Source organism: Panthera leo, chromosome B2 (assembly GCF_018350215.1).
Source record: "Panthera leo isolate Ple1 chromosome B2, P.leo_Ple1_pat1.1, whole genome shotgun sequence".
Classification (NCBI taxonomy): Eukaryota; Metazoa; Chordata; class Mammalia; order Carnivora; family Felidae; genus Panthera; species Panthera leo.
In genome coordinates, this window is record NC_056683.1 from 57,184,763 (window position 1) to 57,201,307 (window position 16,545).

The 16,545-nt window shown below is 36.4% G+C and overlaps 1 protein-coding gene across 1 annotated transcript in view; it reads right to left on the reverse strand.

The window, feature by feature from the left end:
- Positions 1–3,108: 3,108 nt before the first annotated feature.
- EYS (eyes shut homolog) overlaps positions 3,109–16,545 on the reverse strand; it is a 1,768,122-nt gene continuing 1,754,685 nt past the window's right edge. Inside the window, 2 exon segments of the mRNA XM_042939126.1 lie at positions 3,109–4,534; positions 10,704–10,865. Of these exon segments, the coding sequence (XP_042795060.1) occupies positions 3,345–4,534; positions 10,704–10,865 (1,352 nt within the window). The 3' untranslated portion in view covers positions 3,109–3,344.

Below are 16,545 nucleotides of genomic sequence, written 5' to 3' on the forward strand. Positions count from 1 at the left end.
TGTTCTCTGTATTTAAGGGTCTTATGGTTTGCCTGCCTCTTTGTTGTTATATTTTTCCTTCCCTTCTATGTTCATCTATTTTGTTTCTTAAATTTCACATGAGTGAAATCATATGTCTTTCGCTGATTTATTTCACTTAGCATAATACCTTCTAGGTCCACCCACATTGTTGCAAATGGCAAGATTTCATTCTTTTTGATCGCTGAGTAAATACTCCATTGTGTGTGTGTATACACACACACACCACATCTTTATCCATTCATCAGTGGATGGACATTTGGATTTTTTCCATAATTTGTTGTTGATAGTGCTACTATAACCATTGGGGTGCATGTGCCCCTTTGAGTCAGCGTTTTTGTATCCTTTGGATAAATACATAGTAGTGCAATTGCTGGATCCCTAATAGGGTAGTTCTATTTTTAATTTTTTTAAGGAACCTCCACACTGTTTTCCAGAGTGGCTGCACCAGTTTGCATTCTTACCAACAGTGCAAAAGTGTTCCCTTTTTTCTGTAGCCTCATCTGCCTCCTCTATTGTTTCCTGTGTTAATTTTAACCTTTCTGACAGATATGAGGCATTCACCTTACTATAAAACATGTTTGCATTCAACACTTTGTGTTTCAGAAGCATTGTAATGTTTATAGTAAAGTTATCTTAAAGGGTTTCTGTATCAATTACTTCTATTTTGTGCTGGAAAAACATTACAGGAAATCTTCAACACTATCATCCCAAAGATAGCAAAAATGAATAATGATAATTCACATGAAATTTAAAAATTTTTACATGTTTTATTTATTTTTGAGAGAGAGCGTGGGAGTTGGAGAGGGGCAGCATGACCCGGAGATCATGACCTGAGCTGAAGTCTGATACTTAACTGACTGAGCCACCCAGGTACTCCCACACATGAAATTTTAGATTTTACAGTAAAAAAAAACAAAAACAAAGTTTTCGAGTCATTTTGATTTATAGGAAATTGGTAGATAGCAGTTTTAAATTCTTACTTATTTGGTGCCTATTCTATTTGGTGCTTGATTCTTGGAATTGAGTGGTGAGCAGTACCATTCGCCTCCAGTCTTGGAGCTTGCAGTGTAGTGCAGAAGACAAGTGATCACATCTTCATGTGAAAACTGCAGCTGTGAGAAGCAACTTTAACAGTAATTCTCAAACTTTTTGGTTTCAGGATCTTTTTACTCTTTAAAAAGTTATGGAGAACCCAAAAAATGGGTTGTATCATTTAGCATATTAGAAATTAAGATGTTATAATTTACAAATAATTAACTTATTTAACACTGATCCTTATGTTAATGTAACATTTGTGTGAAAAATAACTTACACTAAATTTGGTAAGAATGTCATGGTTTTCATTTTTGCACATCTCTGGATTCTCTTAACTGCCTCTGCATTCAGTGTTTTGCAATATGTCATCTCATTTGATATATATGAAGAAAACCTGGCTTCACATGGAATTGTCATTGAGAAAGGAAGTACTCTGTGGATCCCCAGAAGACTTACGGGCTCTCAGAGTTCCTTGTTTTACCCTTAAGGAAGTGCTGCTTTAAGGATAGGCACTTTGTATCATGAGAGAACATGTGGCCTATCATGGGGGTGTGGTTCATTGGAACTTTGGTAACCTTTGAGAACAGCTTTATTAGCTTTATACATAAAATATATGTAAAGTGAGATCTAATTATCAGCCATCAAAATGAATTTTTTAAAGATCAGTTATTCTTATGATCTTAATATCACCAAAGTTAGATGAAATGGTATGGGCCAAAACAAATTTAGGTCCCAGTTTTTCAGCCAACATTGTTGGATGGAGTTTTCTTACATGGTTTCTGTTAAAAAACAGAACAACACACACACACACACACACACACACACACACACACAGCCTTGGAATCAGTAGACATTCTGTAGTTCTACCTTACATTATATTTTGCTCATACACTTTTTCTAATGTTCATATACCCGGGGGTATGTTGTGTGCCATTGAATGGTGCCAAAGTTCTTAACTTTAGTTCTGGGGCCCTCCAATAGTATCTGTAGCCTTCTGATTGCAATGGTGTAGCAAAAACAAGTGCCCCCCCTGCAAAAAAAGTTTTTTTAATTCTTCAAATGATAAATTGCTTAGTTTCTTTGTATAGACTGGAACCTGTACAGGCAGATTTTGCTTAATAGCAATGAGCAGCTAACCATGCACCTGCCCCTTTATTTGTAAACCATTTTCTCCATTTAATAATTAACGTATCTTTCCTTTCAAACTTCACATGTTGCTTATTACCAAGGTAATATTTTTTATCTCCAGGTATAGTCATACCCATTAGTGTATTGTGTCAGTCGTGTCGTCATTTGCTTTCTTGGTGGCCAAATTGTCATAAATACCACACTCTAAAAATGCTAAATAACAGCAGCGATAACTACTTCCCAATATGCAATGGTGGGGTGGGGAGAGAAAATGCTATCTACAATTATATCAATAACTGGTGATTGGGTAAAAGGAATTTTCTCAGGTTACTATTTTTGATGGCATAGATACAATCAGTACAATAATTTTTCAATGGCATTATTCAGAACCTATTTAATGCCCAGTTTTGAGATCTGTAGACTTGAAAATTTAGGTGTAAATGAAGTTTAATTTTTAAATTTGATCAGTTATGTAAGAACATGGCTTAAAAAGTCAAGTAATTTTATAAGGTTTGTAAACAAAACCCAGCAATGTTTGCACTACTCCTCTCCAGAGGTTATTTTCAGTTTAGATATTTCTTAGGATATGTGTCTTCATATTTGTGACATGTATGCTTTAAAATAGGTTGCAACAATTGTATCTATTAATGTCTTACTGTGGGATTTAAATGTTTAACCCTCACCAGCCAACTCCTTTCCTCCACCTTCCATCTTCCCACATTCATGCAATAACTGATTTTAGTCCATATTTAAATTTCATATTATTGCAATCATATAAATATTCATAACTGAGCCATACAATAGAATATGATTGTGTAGTTTTTTTCTTATATAATTTTTATTTTTCCTTTGGTTAATTTGCTTTTTATTTTATTTTTCTTTGTATCATTTAAAACTAATTCACAGATGAATAAACACTACATGAACTAATGGAGTGAAAACTTTCGAATCAACATGTTTATAGATATTGGATGTAGGAAAACCAACCAAAATCATTTCTTTAGCTATATTTTATAAGCTTATAAATACGGTATGTTAGCATTTAGACTATTTCAGTTAATAGTAAATAGCTGATTTCTAGTAAACAATGTGCCACAAATAGCTATCAAAATACATTTACATATATATTTTGTATATCGAAATTACCAGTATTTATGTCATTAATTTTGTTCATCTCCATTAAAAACATTATATCCTTCTGATTTAATTAATTCAATTTTTTTTGAGTCCTGAAAAAATACATCTTTAATTTTGCCAACAAAATCTCTTTTAAAAATCTCTTGAGTAACAGTATTTACCTTTCGGCCATATTCAAAGCCCCCTAGATAACTAATGCCATCATAGTTTAAATCAACAAATTTTTTGTGTGGATCAATATCCTCCAAGAGAATCAGGTTGTTATCTAGGTAGGCCTTAATAACAGTCTGATTTTGAATTACACTTACATGGTGCCATTTATTACAAAAGAATGTGCCATTGCTATAGATCATAGGCACAGATATGCTTTTTCCTAAGTTAACTGCTATTTTCAAGGACTGATTATGGAGACCAATTGCCAGAAAATCATTTTCTTCCTTTTGAGCTTTTCCTATCCATACAATTAAGCCTTCTGTTTCAGTAGTACTGAAATTTAAGGATATAGTAGTGAACTGAAGGTTTCTCATTCTGTAATCTGGATCAATGTATTTAATATAAGAATTACCCATAAATTTTGCAGTTGAAAATGAAGTTTTGTTTTCACAATACTTTCCCACCCAACCCAAAGCACAGAAACAATTGTAAGAAAATGATTGGTCGGGTATACATAGAGATTGGTGGAGACAAAGATTATTTGAACAGTGCACAGACTGGTTACATGTATTTCCAGTCCAATGTGGCAAACATTTGCAAGAAAAAGTTGTGCCATTTACTATACATTCACCCCTATTTCTGCACACCTTGTACCCACAGGGGGTCCCATCACAGTCACCTACATTTGCTCCGCTTTTTGCTCCTAATTCAGTTAATTTTAACTCTTGATTATTTATAATAACTTCTCGGACACAGCCCTGAAAACCTGTAGGTTCATTTGCTATTGACATAGGATTTACAAGATTTAAAGATGGCATTCCTCCAACATAGAAGTCAGTATTTGTGTCCAGGGAGCTCATTTTTGCATTGGCTTTTTCGGTTACATTTATCCCATCCAGATCCAGGTAGCCTTCCGCACCAACTCTTCCTGCTTTAATCACATGCCAAATACTTCCATTAATAGTCACTTTTTGGAGAGTTTCTAGAATGATAGTTCTGTCACCAAGGTTGTAGCGAAGTTGAACAGAACCATTTACTAAGGAGATACATAAAAAATCACCTGTTGAGAAAGAAAACCGGTTAATTAGTAACAGGAAAATGTTACTCCATTAAAAACTCTTGCCTTTTTGGCCATTTGAGTAAGTTTTGGTTTTGGGCAAAAAAAGGCAAGTCTTGATCACAACGTTAGAGAATTTTATTTCCATCTACAGATGAAAATAAATGGGTATTTATTCATACATATATCCTGTATTATTCAGGAATTGGCCACATAAGCTTTTCCTAGTTGTAAATATTTTACATTGAATGAAATGTATTGTGGTACTAAGTTAAAGTGAAGTTTACCTTTAATGATTTTATCTAGTTAAAGATGAATGTGTAAAAAGTTTTTAAGACGTTTTACTCCAAACATCTGATTCTGCTTTTTTGACAGAGATTGAGGCAGTAAATAAGAGAGTTAAGAACAGTTAATACGGGTGCTATGAAAAAGTTTCAGCCATGTCCTTGGCATCAAGTTCTGTCTACAACTACACACATCCCTAGTTGAGATCTCTCTAAATTTCGTATCTCAGTTTGTGAACTTTCTCCCATACACCTGGCATCTTCCAGTCTTTGCAAACTCAGTGAGTCACTCCCTCATCCTCCAGTTCTTCAAACTCAAAATTTAGCTGTGATCCCTGATTCCATATATTTTTTTGTTCCACACAGAAACAGATTTATTAACATTTTGGTTCACTGCAAACATCTTGATTCTGTCCGCCTTTGCCATCTTCATTAGATTCACTAGCTTTATTTCTAGCTCAATCTATTTGCTAGAGCCTCTTCACTCTTCCTTCCTAACTGAATTTCCAATCTAAACTGAAGCTAAAGTGATCTTTTCAAGTGAAAAGATCTGGTCATTATACTACCCTTCAATGGCATTTGCTGTTGCCATAAAAGCCTAAAATATTTAACATCTACAGAGGCTCTGCAGGTTTCCCAGCCCCTTTCTCCAAGCTTCACCTGGAGTGTATTCTCCCTCTTCCTCCACTCTCTTTACTCCAGCAACACTGACCTTGTTCTTGCCTCCGAACGTTTGTGCACATTTTCTTTTTCTGGGAACACTCCACCTCATCCCATCTCATCTAGGAAACTCCCATCCTTCAGGTCTGAGATCAAATGCCACTTCCTCAGAGAACTGTTCTGTGATTCCACAGAGCTGGTCAGGTTTTTTATTTTATTTTATTGATAGCACATTTCTCTCCTTCACAATGTTTACCTCATTTTATAATTATATAGTCATCTGGGAACAAATATGAATAAATATCTAGCCTGTGTATGAAGCTGCAGAGAGGCATTCAAAGGAAAAGTAAATGCAGCTCTCTGTGCCAAGAAAAGAATGTGGCCCTTCAATGGCAAAGCTGCTTCAAGAAGTTAGCAAAGTGGTTTACATAACAAATCCTGCAGATGTCTTCCTCAAGATAGCATTTTCCCTTCTCCCTAACATTTCACAACCAATAAAATTTCTTATCCAAGGAGATTTCTTGGCACATGCTGTTCTTCCTTTTCTCCTGGGGCAGTGCAACACTGCCTCACCTCTCTCCCACAGTGTCCTTTCCTTCTACTCCCCTTTGTGGTCCCCTTCCCACCATTATTCTAAGAAGACTGGAATATGTAGCAGGTCTATAGTCCTACACCTATGATTTCAACTTGAGAAAACTATATGAGCCCATGCAAAGTATGGTTCTCTGAATCATTTTCCTCAGAGAATTTCTAGTGACTATAATCTGTCATTACACCTGTGATTATTTAATAGGTGCCTCATCCACTAGCTCATAAGCTTCATGGGAACAGGGTCTGTGTCTGATTTGGCCCAACGGTTTATCCCCAGCACCTAGCACAGCACCTGGCACATAATTAGATGCTAAATAAACAATTATTGAATTAAGAAATCACCTTTAGGAATGGCTGGGTGGCTCAGTCTGTTAAGCATCTAAATCTTGATTTTGGCTCAGGTCATAGTCTTGGGGTTGTGAGATCGAGCCCCATGGGGGCTCCATGTTGACTGTGGAGCCTGCTTAGGATTCTCTCTCTCTCTCTCTCTCTCTCTCTCTCTCTCTCTCACTCTTTTTCTCTGCCCCTCCCCCACTTGCACACGCTTTCTCTCTCTCAAAATAAACTTAATAAAACCCAAAAAACAGTAAAAAATGATTAGGAAAGCTAAAGTTGCAATCTATAATATCAAGTTGCCAACTCTAAGAGGAAAGAGAATAAAGGAAGGCTTATTTTAATGCAGTTTTGCTGGTATGTTGTCTTGTCTTATGAAGAACTGACCAAAAAAGGTGTTTTTCTTTTCCCCCTTTGTGTCCCTGGAAGCTAAGATTGCTCTTGTAACTGTACTAACAGATTTTGTCATGCAAACCTTTTATTTTAGTTGACTAGAATATGGTGCTGTAGTCATGGGTTGTGAGAACAGATTGGCATTAGGATAAGTATATGTTAGAAATTGATCCCTAGTGGACAGTCCTTACAAGAAACTGAACTCATAAATGGACTGAAGATCATAAATGAATTCACTGTTGCTATTGTTCTTTAAAAAAATTGTTTTTAATGTTTTATTTATTTTTGAGAGAGAGCACGAGCCGGGGAGGGGCAGAGAGACAGGGAGTCACAGAATCCAAAGCAGGCTCCAGGCTCTGAGCTGCCAGCACAGAGCCTGACAGGGGGCTCTAACTCACGAACCATGATATCATGACCTGAGTTGAAGTTGGATGCCTAACTGACTGAGCCACCCAGGTATCCCTGTTGTTATTCTTTTTAATGTTTATTTTTGAGAGATTCGAAGCAGCCTCCACACTGAGAGCGGAGAGCCCCATGTGGGGCTTGAATTCACCAACCTCAAGATCATGACCTGAGCTGAAGTCGGACACTAAAGGGACTTGAGCCACCCAGGCGCTCGGGATGACTAGGCTTTTTAAAAACATATTTGTGAGGCTTATAGCTATAGCAAGATGAATTCAGGCTATCCATGATCAATTTGTGCTTAATATTGATAATTTTTATGTATCAAAACACTTTTTCCTAAAGATCGCAAAGGGTGATCTCTTTTTTTTTTTTTAGAAAGGGTGCAAGTGAGCAAGGGGCAGAGAGCGAGAATCCCATGAGGTGCAGAGAGGGAGAGAGAGAATTGGGACTCACCCTTGGGGCTCGAGCTCACCTGATATGGGGCTTGAACTCATGAACCGTGAGATCGTGACCTGAGCCAAAGTCTAATGCTTAACCGACTAAGCTACCCAGGTGCCCCACATTCACTTTAAGATATTAAATTCTTACCAGCAATGGATAAACAGGTGCCAAGGATTTATTTCTTTAAAATTTATTTCCAAAATGAAAGATCTAAAATCAACTAGCATAATTTTGAAATTATCATTTTGTTTCAAATTTTATGTTAGATTATTAAAATTATTAACCTCAAAATAGACACAGATACTTTATTAATTGAGAATTTGGTCTTCTACATATGAAAACCTAATTGGTTCTTGACGTCTAAATTTGTCTTTTTTTACATTGTGTACTAAGTGGGCACTTTTTACTGAAAGTTCCTCTTAGCAGAGAATCAGCTAGAAGACTTAGTTAAGGTTACATTAAGCATAACTCATAAAGAAGGTAAAAAGTATGAGAACATCACTTGTATTTTATGCAACCTTAAATAAATGAAACATATGTTACCACTTCATTACACCAATTGAACACTAATAAATAAGTTTATGCTTTTCATCTGATAAGTACCTTTTGGCTAATCTGAAAATGTAAAGCTTAGATTTTTAATATTTTACAGTTTTCGTGATTTTCCTACATAAGTGTCAAATGCAGCACCAACCATGACATGAAAGTAATAAATCTATTTTTATCTCTTTTTGTAAACAGTGTCTAAAGCAGAGAAAAGGAAAATCTTGACTGACATGAATTGAAATACAATGCCACTTAATAACAGATGAAAGAAAATGTGCTCTTGTCTTCCTACATATGTTAATATGTACGAGCTTTTTATTTTACATACATAAACACAAATATGTATCTAGTGTACTAATTATAAAACTATAGTACAACATTCTTGGCCAGTACTGTTCCAAATATATCTTGATTTTATGCCCTTATCATACAAAGGTTAATCCTGAGGTTTTTTTATAAACAACATAACTAAAACTGATTGTTTTTTTTATAAAGTTTATTTATTTTGAGAGAGAGACAGAGAGAGCACGAGTAGGGGAGGGGCAGAGAGAGAGAGGGAGAGAGATAATCCCACACAAGCAGGCTCGACCTGTCAGCACAGAGCCCTACGTGGGGTGGGGTTCGAGCCCACAAACCATGAGATCATGACCTGAGATGAAATCAAAAGACGGATGCTTAACCAAGCTAAGCCATGCAGGCAGTCCTAAAGCTGATTGTCTTTTAATGTCTCTTGATTTATAAGTATAAATTTTCTGTTTATGTACAATTCTTCCTTTTAGCATTTTCACAGGGAGATTTAATCATGAATTTAAAATAAAATATCAACTCTCAGGAAAACAGATCTAATGTATATTTTGTAGCTCAATCATGTTATCTTTTTTTTTTCTTTGAAATTATCTTTTCTCCTTGAAATTATTTTGAAGGTATTTTACCAGTGCATTGAGATGGAAACACTTTAGTCTAATTCCCTGAATTCTAATCACTTAGCAACATATTAAGACACCTTTAAAAGAATACTTAGATTACATTGTGAAAATCAGGAAACCATTTTTGTTGACTATGGGAAACTAAGTAAGCTTATTTAATTATTTCCCAATACCAAAATTTCATTTTCTGAGAAACAAGATGAAAGAACAGCCAAATATAAAATTTATATATTTTGCAACAGAATTATAACTATAAAACCAAATGTCTTTGTCAAAATTCGGGAGAAAAACCCATGAAAATGGAAACCAACAGTAAAGTAATAAAAACTCAAAAACAATTTTTCAAACTGGAGCATACTACGTGGATATTTTTATTCCATATTGCTTTGCAATGATTGTGCTACTTTTAATAGTTAAAAATATTTTGGGGCGCCTGGGTGGCTCAGTCGGTTAAGCGTCCTACTTCGGCTCAGGTCACGATCTCGCGTATGTGAGTTCGAGCCCCGCGTCGGGCTCTGTGCTGACTGCTCAGAGCCTGGAGCCTGTTTCAGATTCTGTGTCTCCCTCTCTCTGACCCTCCCCCGTTCACGCTCTGTCTTTCTCTGTCTCAAAAATAAATAAACGTTAAAAAAATTTTTAATAAAAATATTTTTACCAACTTATTTTGGAATGTGAATCCTAGGTTTACTATTTAGATAACAGAATAACTTAAAGAAAATTTTTGGAATTCTAAATGTGGGTGGATTTACTGCAAACACATCATTCATGCCTTCCTTTCCTTTATTTTTTATATACATATTTTGTTCCTTTTGACGTAGGGCTATTGTGCTTGGCTTCAACCTCTTTTTTTTTTTTAATTTTTTTTTAACGTTTTATTTATTTTTGAGACAGAGAGAGACAGAGCATGAACGGGGGAGGGGCAGAGAGAGGGAGACACAGAATCTGAAACAGGCTCCAGGCTCTGAGCTGTCAGCACAGAGCCCGACGTGGGGCTCGAACTCACGGACCGCGAGATCATGACCTGAACCAAAGTCGGCCGCTTAACCGACTGAGCCACCCAGGTGCCCCTCAACCTCTTTTTTGATGGGACGGTTATACAGTTGAGAATATACTGTATGTGAATTTTGCTAACTTCAATTCTAACATAACTCTTGCTATTTTATTTTTTTTAATTTATTTCTTATTTTTTTAATGTTTATTTATTTTTGAGAGAGAGACAAAGCACGGACAGGGGAGGAGCAGAGAGAGAGGGAGACACAGAATCTGAAGCAGGCTCCAGGCTCTGAGCTGTCCGCACAGAGTCCAATGCGGGGCTCAAACCCAGGAACCATGAGATCATGACCTGAGCCGAAGTCAGATGCTCAACCAACTGAGCCACCCAGGTGCCCCACCTCTTGCTATTTTACTAAAATTTATATTTAGGGAGTCAATTCGTAAACATTCACTTGCAGCGATAACAGAACATTAGAAGTATCAAATGTTTACATATTTTATAGGCTAGGTGACTTAAAAAAATAAAAATACTCTATTATATATTTCTTAATTAGGAATTCATTACGATTTTTCCCCCTGCAAATACCCCACCAACTTTACCTGATTGTGCTTTTAAGTGCTGTGCAACATAAAATAAGATGCCATCTGCAGAAAGAGGCTGAAACTGCAACTGAATATGTGTCTTTTTCTGAATACGGAAGGAAGCAAAAGACATCCAGGATAATTCATGGCTTCTGAAAGATGGATCACTTATAGATAAAGCTAACAAAACAAAAACATGAATTAAAAAAAATTAGTATTGCTCATATATACAGTATATTTAATTTTATCATTTAAGAACTTACCTTATCTTCCAAGAGTTGCTCCTTGCTAAATAAACTGAACCATGGTAAACTTGTTCTAATCCCACTAAATGTGGGCTTATTGTAATGGGGTCAATTACTGAAAAGCCTTCTATTCTGGTAACTCTGCTCCTTTTGGCTGGTACTGTGTGGCATAGATCCTCTGCTCTAGATCGATTATATTATAGAGAGGCATCAGATGCATAGATTATGAGAATGTTTTATTCTTATCTCACAAAATTGAGATTCTTGGGAATGTCTTACATTAAAAATGCTTCCAAACAGATGATTCCAATTGTGCAAGATAGAAGATACCACTGTATGAATTATTCTTTAGTTTTTTATTTCTGATTAAAATGTAGAATGTAATCAAGTTAAGGTATGTTTAAAGTGACTATGTAAATGGAAATAAGTATCAGTTTACTTGAGAATAATTTAGATCTTATCTCTTCAGAAAGTACTAACCTTTGGGTTTTCCTTTATGGTAAGTCTAAGTAAATTCATTTCAGTATAAATTGAAGTAGAATCATTACATGGATTTATAATGTCTCATATATTACTTGTTGCTTCTGTGTGTTTATGAAAGGAAGAAGGAAAGTTCTGAACATTTGGCAGTATTTGTCTCTCTGGAATCTATAGATTCTTTGTACCTCATTTTATAATGTGACAGTGCTTCTTAGCTGGTTCACTATATATCATTGACCTAGTTATTTTGCCTATTCCCCCTTTGGACCAGGCCTGTATTGTTGTCCTTCGGTTGACAGGTAACTGGTAGGTGTTTATTCAAGAGGTGTTGGCATTTGCTGATTTTTAAGCAATACACCATTCATTTTGACTTATTGCAGTTCAAAATGGTAGAGGTTAGAATCTCCCAGTATGACTCGTAAGAGTGTAAAGTCCTATTCCTCACTCCTAGACCAGACCCTTAATAGAGCTGAGATGGGGTCTAGGAAGTATATTTTAAAAAAACACCAAGGTGTTTCTGGCATAGGTGTTACTTGGACCATATTTTCAAAAACACTGAATTAAGGTTTAAGAATACAGGGGTAGTTTAAAAAGTGAAAGTCCTTTTGAAGTCATTTTTGTAAGTATTACTAAGGTAAACATAATCATTATAAGACATTTAAACACTATGGCAGAGGGCGCCTGGGTGGCTTGGTCGGTTAAGCGTCCGACTTCGGCTCAGGTCATGATCTCACGGTCCGTGGGTTCGAGCCCCGCGTTGGGCTCTCTGTGGACAGCTCAGAGCCTGGAGCCTGTTTCAGATTCTGTGTCTCCCTCTCTCTTTGCTCCTCCCCTGTTCATGCTCTGTCTCTCTCTGTCTCAAAAATAAATAAACATTAAAAATAAAATTAAAAAAAAAAACACTATGGAAGAACGTAAAGTAAAAAGATGAAATTCCATTGTTCTTTCTCCTCTCTTAAGTCCCATAAGCCACTGTTAACAGTTTATTGAATATGTAGCCAGTTTATTTTCTGATGCACATATAATTAATGTGTGTGTATATCTAACATCTGATTTATTTCACATAAAAGAAACCATATTATATACAAACTATGCATAATGTATTTACTTTTTCCACTCAACAATCTATCTTCATGAGACTCTGATATTAGCATATTTCACCTATTGCTTCTTATGCTATTATACTAAATGTTATTGCACAGTATTTTTAAAAATAAACTGTATCTTTAGGGAAATTTTAGGTTCATAGCAAAACTGAGCAGAAAGTACAGTTTCCATATACTAACCTGCTCTGCATATATAATCCCACATATATAACCTCTTCATTATCAACATCCTGCTATGGAGTCATACAGTTGTTACAACTGATGAACCTACACTGACATATAATTCTCATCCAAAGTCCATGGCTTACATTAGGGATCATTTTTGGTGTACATTCTGTGGATTTTGACAAATGTATAATGACATGTATCTACCATTATAGTATCATACAGAGTAGTTTTACTGTTCTAAAAGTCCTTTGGGAGCACCTGCGTGTCTCAGTTGGTTAAGAGTCTGACTCTTGATATAGGCTCAGGTCATGATCTCACGGTTCATAAGATCAGGCTTCACTGTCAGTGCAGAGACTGCTTGGAATTCTCTCTCTACCTCTCTCTCTCTCTCTCTCCCTCTCCCTCTGCCCCTCCCTTGCTCTCTCTTGTGCACCCTCTCTCAAATTAACTTTAAAAAAAATCCTCTGCTTCACCCATTTATCCCTCCTTAACAACTGGTAATCACCAATATTTTTATGGTCTCCATAGTTTTGCTTTTTCCAGCATGTCATATAGTTGGAATCACATGGTATGAAGCCCTTTCAGCTTGGCTTTTCTTCAGTTAGTAATATGCATTTTAAGTTTCCTCCATGTCTTCATGTCTCATTTCTTCATAGTTCATTTCTTTTAATGCTGAATGGTATTACATTGTATGGATGTACCACAGCTTATTTATTCATTTATCTACAGAAGCACATCCTGGTTGCTTCCTAGTTTTTGCGATTATGAAGAAAGGTGCTATGAATATCTGCATGCAGGCTTTTTGTGTGGACATAAATTTTCAGCTCATTTGGTTTAATATCAAGGAGTGCAATTTCTAGATCATTGGTAAGAATATGTTTACTGTTGTGAAACACTGTCCAACTGTCTTCCAAAGTGGCTGTACCATTTTGCATTTCCATCAGCAATGAATAAGAGTTCCTGCTGCTGCTATACCCTTGTCAGCATTTCATGTTGTCAGTGTTTTGGATTTTAGCCTAAAATGGTGTGTAGTGGAATGATATATGTTGATATGTCCTAGAGAGAAAAATTAGGGTGTATGCACGTGGAATTAAGGGAGGTGATATTTGAATAAAGAACTCATGAAGGTGAATAAATGACCTCTGTGGATCCTTGGGGAGACAGAAAATAATGAGTTCAAGGCCCATGAAGTGGAAACTTTCGTGCCATGATCAAGTGTGACTAGAGAGGCAATAAAGAAGGGGAGAGTTTTAAGAGAGAAGGTCAGACAGGTTATTGGACCAGATCACATTGTCAAAAAGTGATGTGTTTGAGAGTTTTCCTACTGGCAAGCTAATAAGTTAGTTTGCCACATTTCATAGATAATTGCAGAAAACATGAAACACCTGGTTCAGAGAGAAAGGACAGTTTATGACTCATAGCATAGCAGTACAAGAGTATCATAAATTTTGTGTCAGTTTCAGGAACCCCTATTCTCTTAGAAAAATGTGAAGAGGACCAAGTAACACCTACACACACATAAGTGTGTGCTTAGAGAGGAAATCTGAGCTTAGAGGTCCAAGTCTTTTATAATGGGCAGTGAGCATGCCTGCTCTTTGCTCTGAAGGAAGACACCGTCTCTGTCTTCCAAAGCAGGAAACAAACTGGCTCTTTTCTTCAAAGTTAATATTATCAGTAGTGAGATGGATGTACATTGTGTACTCTTCAAGTGCACAGAATCATTTTCTCAAAGATTTGTAGTATTTCCGCATTTCTGCAAAGATTAAATGATTTGAATCTGGTAATACAGAAACATCAGATGGATCTAAGTGGAAGGTCACTCTACAGAATACTCTCAAGGAGATGGAAAACAGATAAGATAGAGAAACTGTTCCAGATTGAAGGAATCTGAAGAGACATGAACACCAAATGGAACATACATTCCTAGAGGGCATCCTGGATCACAATGAATAAACATATTGTTGGGGCGGTTGATGACATTTGAATTGGGTCTGTGAGTTGGATGGTAGTTTGTACTAAGGTTAACTTCCTGATCTGGAGGTTTGTATGCTGGTTATATAAAATAATATCCTTTTGTTTGGGGGAAATAACCACAGGGATGTTAGAAGTGATGGGGCATCATATCCTTAGATTGCCCTTGAAAGGTTCAGAAAAATACTAATAATGACAAATGGTGTGTGGGCATGTGTGTGTGTGTGACACACAGAGAGAAGAAAATGAAATATAAAGGATATAATTGGAGAATATGGATGAGGGAGATATGGGAATTCTTTTTATTACGGCAATTTTTCGGTAAGTTTAGAAGTATTCCAAAGTAAATTATTAAAAATTATTTTCTTTGTTGTTTTCATTATACACCTCTTTAAAAAAATTATTTATTTTGAGAGAGAAACACACAGAGAGAGAGGAGGGGAAGAAAGAGAGGGAGAGAGAGAACCACAAGTAGGCCCCTGCTCTGTCAGTGCAGAGCCCAATATGGGGCTCGATTTCACGAACAATGAGATCATGACCTGAGCCAAGATCAAGAGTCAGATGCTTAACCAACTGAGCCACCCAGGTGCCCCATACACCTCTTTTTATAAGCACTTTCAACCCTTAAAGTACCTTTGTGTTAATTGGACAAAATGACTTTTTAAACACCTCAAAACTAAGCTCAGATACAGCAAATAAGGTATGGACTAAAAAACCAAAACAAAACAAAAGCCTCAAAGATGAAGATTAAACTGATCAACATTAAACTGACCGGCATATGACCTAGTCCTACCTGTTACTGATGGGAAGGCAGGATTACCTTGTTTTTCCTCTGAATTATAGCTTTGTACAAATCTGTAAATGTTTATATAATATCATTCATTCCCTTAGCATTTACTATGGTTGTCTTATGGCCCAGTTAATATTTGTAAATGTTTCATAGGTCTTTGACAAGTATGTGTATTGGGAAATGCTGTATTCTTTATGCTCATTATGTCAAATGAATTGATTGTTGTCTAAATCTTCTATATTTCTCAGTGATTTCTGTCACTTGACCTATTATTGAATTCCAAATCATATATCAGCCTACTCAACTACCCCCATGAAAGTTTAAAAGTCATCTCAACTGTGTCCAAACTGAGCTCTTCATTTCTCCAAAAATATATGCTGCTTCCATAGTCTTCTTCATTTTAGTTAATGGCAACATCATCCTTCCAGTATCTCAGGATAAAAACTTTGCAGTTATCTTTGACTCTTGTCTTGCTTCCTTTCACATGTGATCTTTCAGCAAATTGGGTATGTTGCATTTGGTTGTCATGTCTCTTCAGATTCCTTCAGTCTGGAACAGTTTCCCTATCTTATCTGTTTTCCATCTCCTTGACAGTATTCTGTAGAGTGACCTTCCACTTAGATCCTTCTGATGTTTCTGCATGACTAGATTCAAATCATTTAATCTTTGCAGAAATACAGAAATACCACAAATCTTTGCAGAAAATTATTCTGTGCACGTGAAGAGGTGCACAATGTACATCCATCTCACTACTGATAGTACTAGCTTTGATTACTCCTATTTGTGTTTGATAGGTTTCTTTTTTTTTTCAACATTTTTTTTTTATTTATTTTTTGGGACAGAGAGAGACAGAGCATGAACGGGGGAGGGGCAGAGAGAGAGGGAGACACAGAATCGGAAACAGGCTCCAGGCTCCGAGCCATCAGCCCAGAGCCTGACGCGGGGCTTGAACTAACGGACCGCGAGATCATGACCTGGCTGAAGTCGGACGCTTAACCGACTGCGCCACCCAGGCGCCCCTTGATAGGTTTCTTAAAAAAATTTTTTTTAATGTTTAATTTTGAGAGAGACAGAGTGTGAGTGGGGCAGGGACAGAGAAA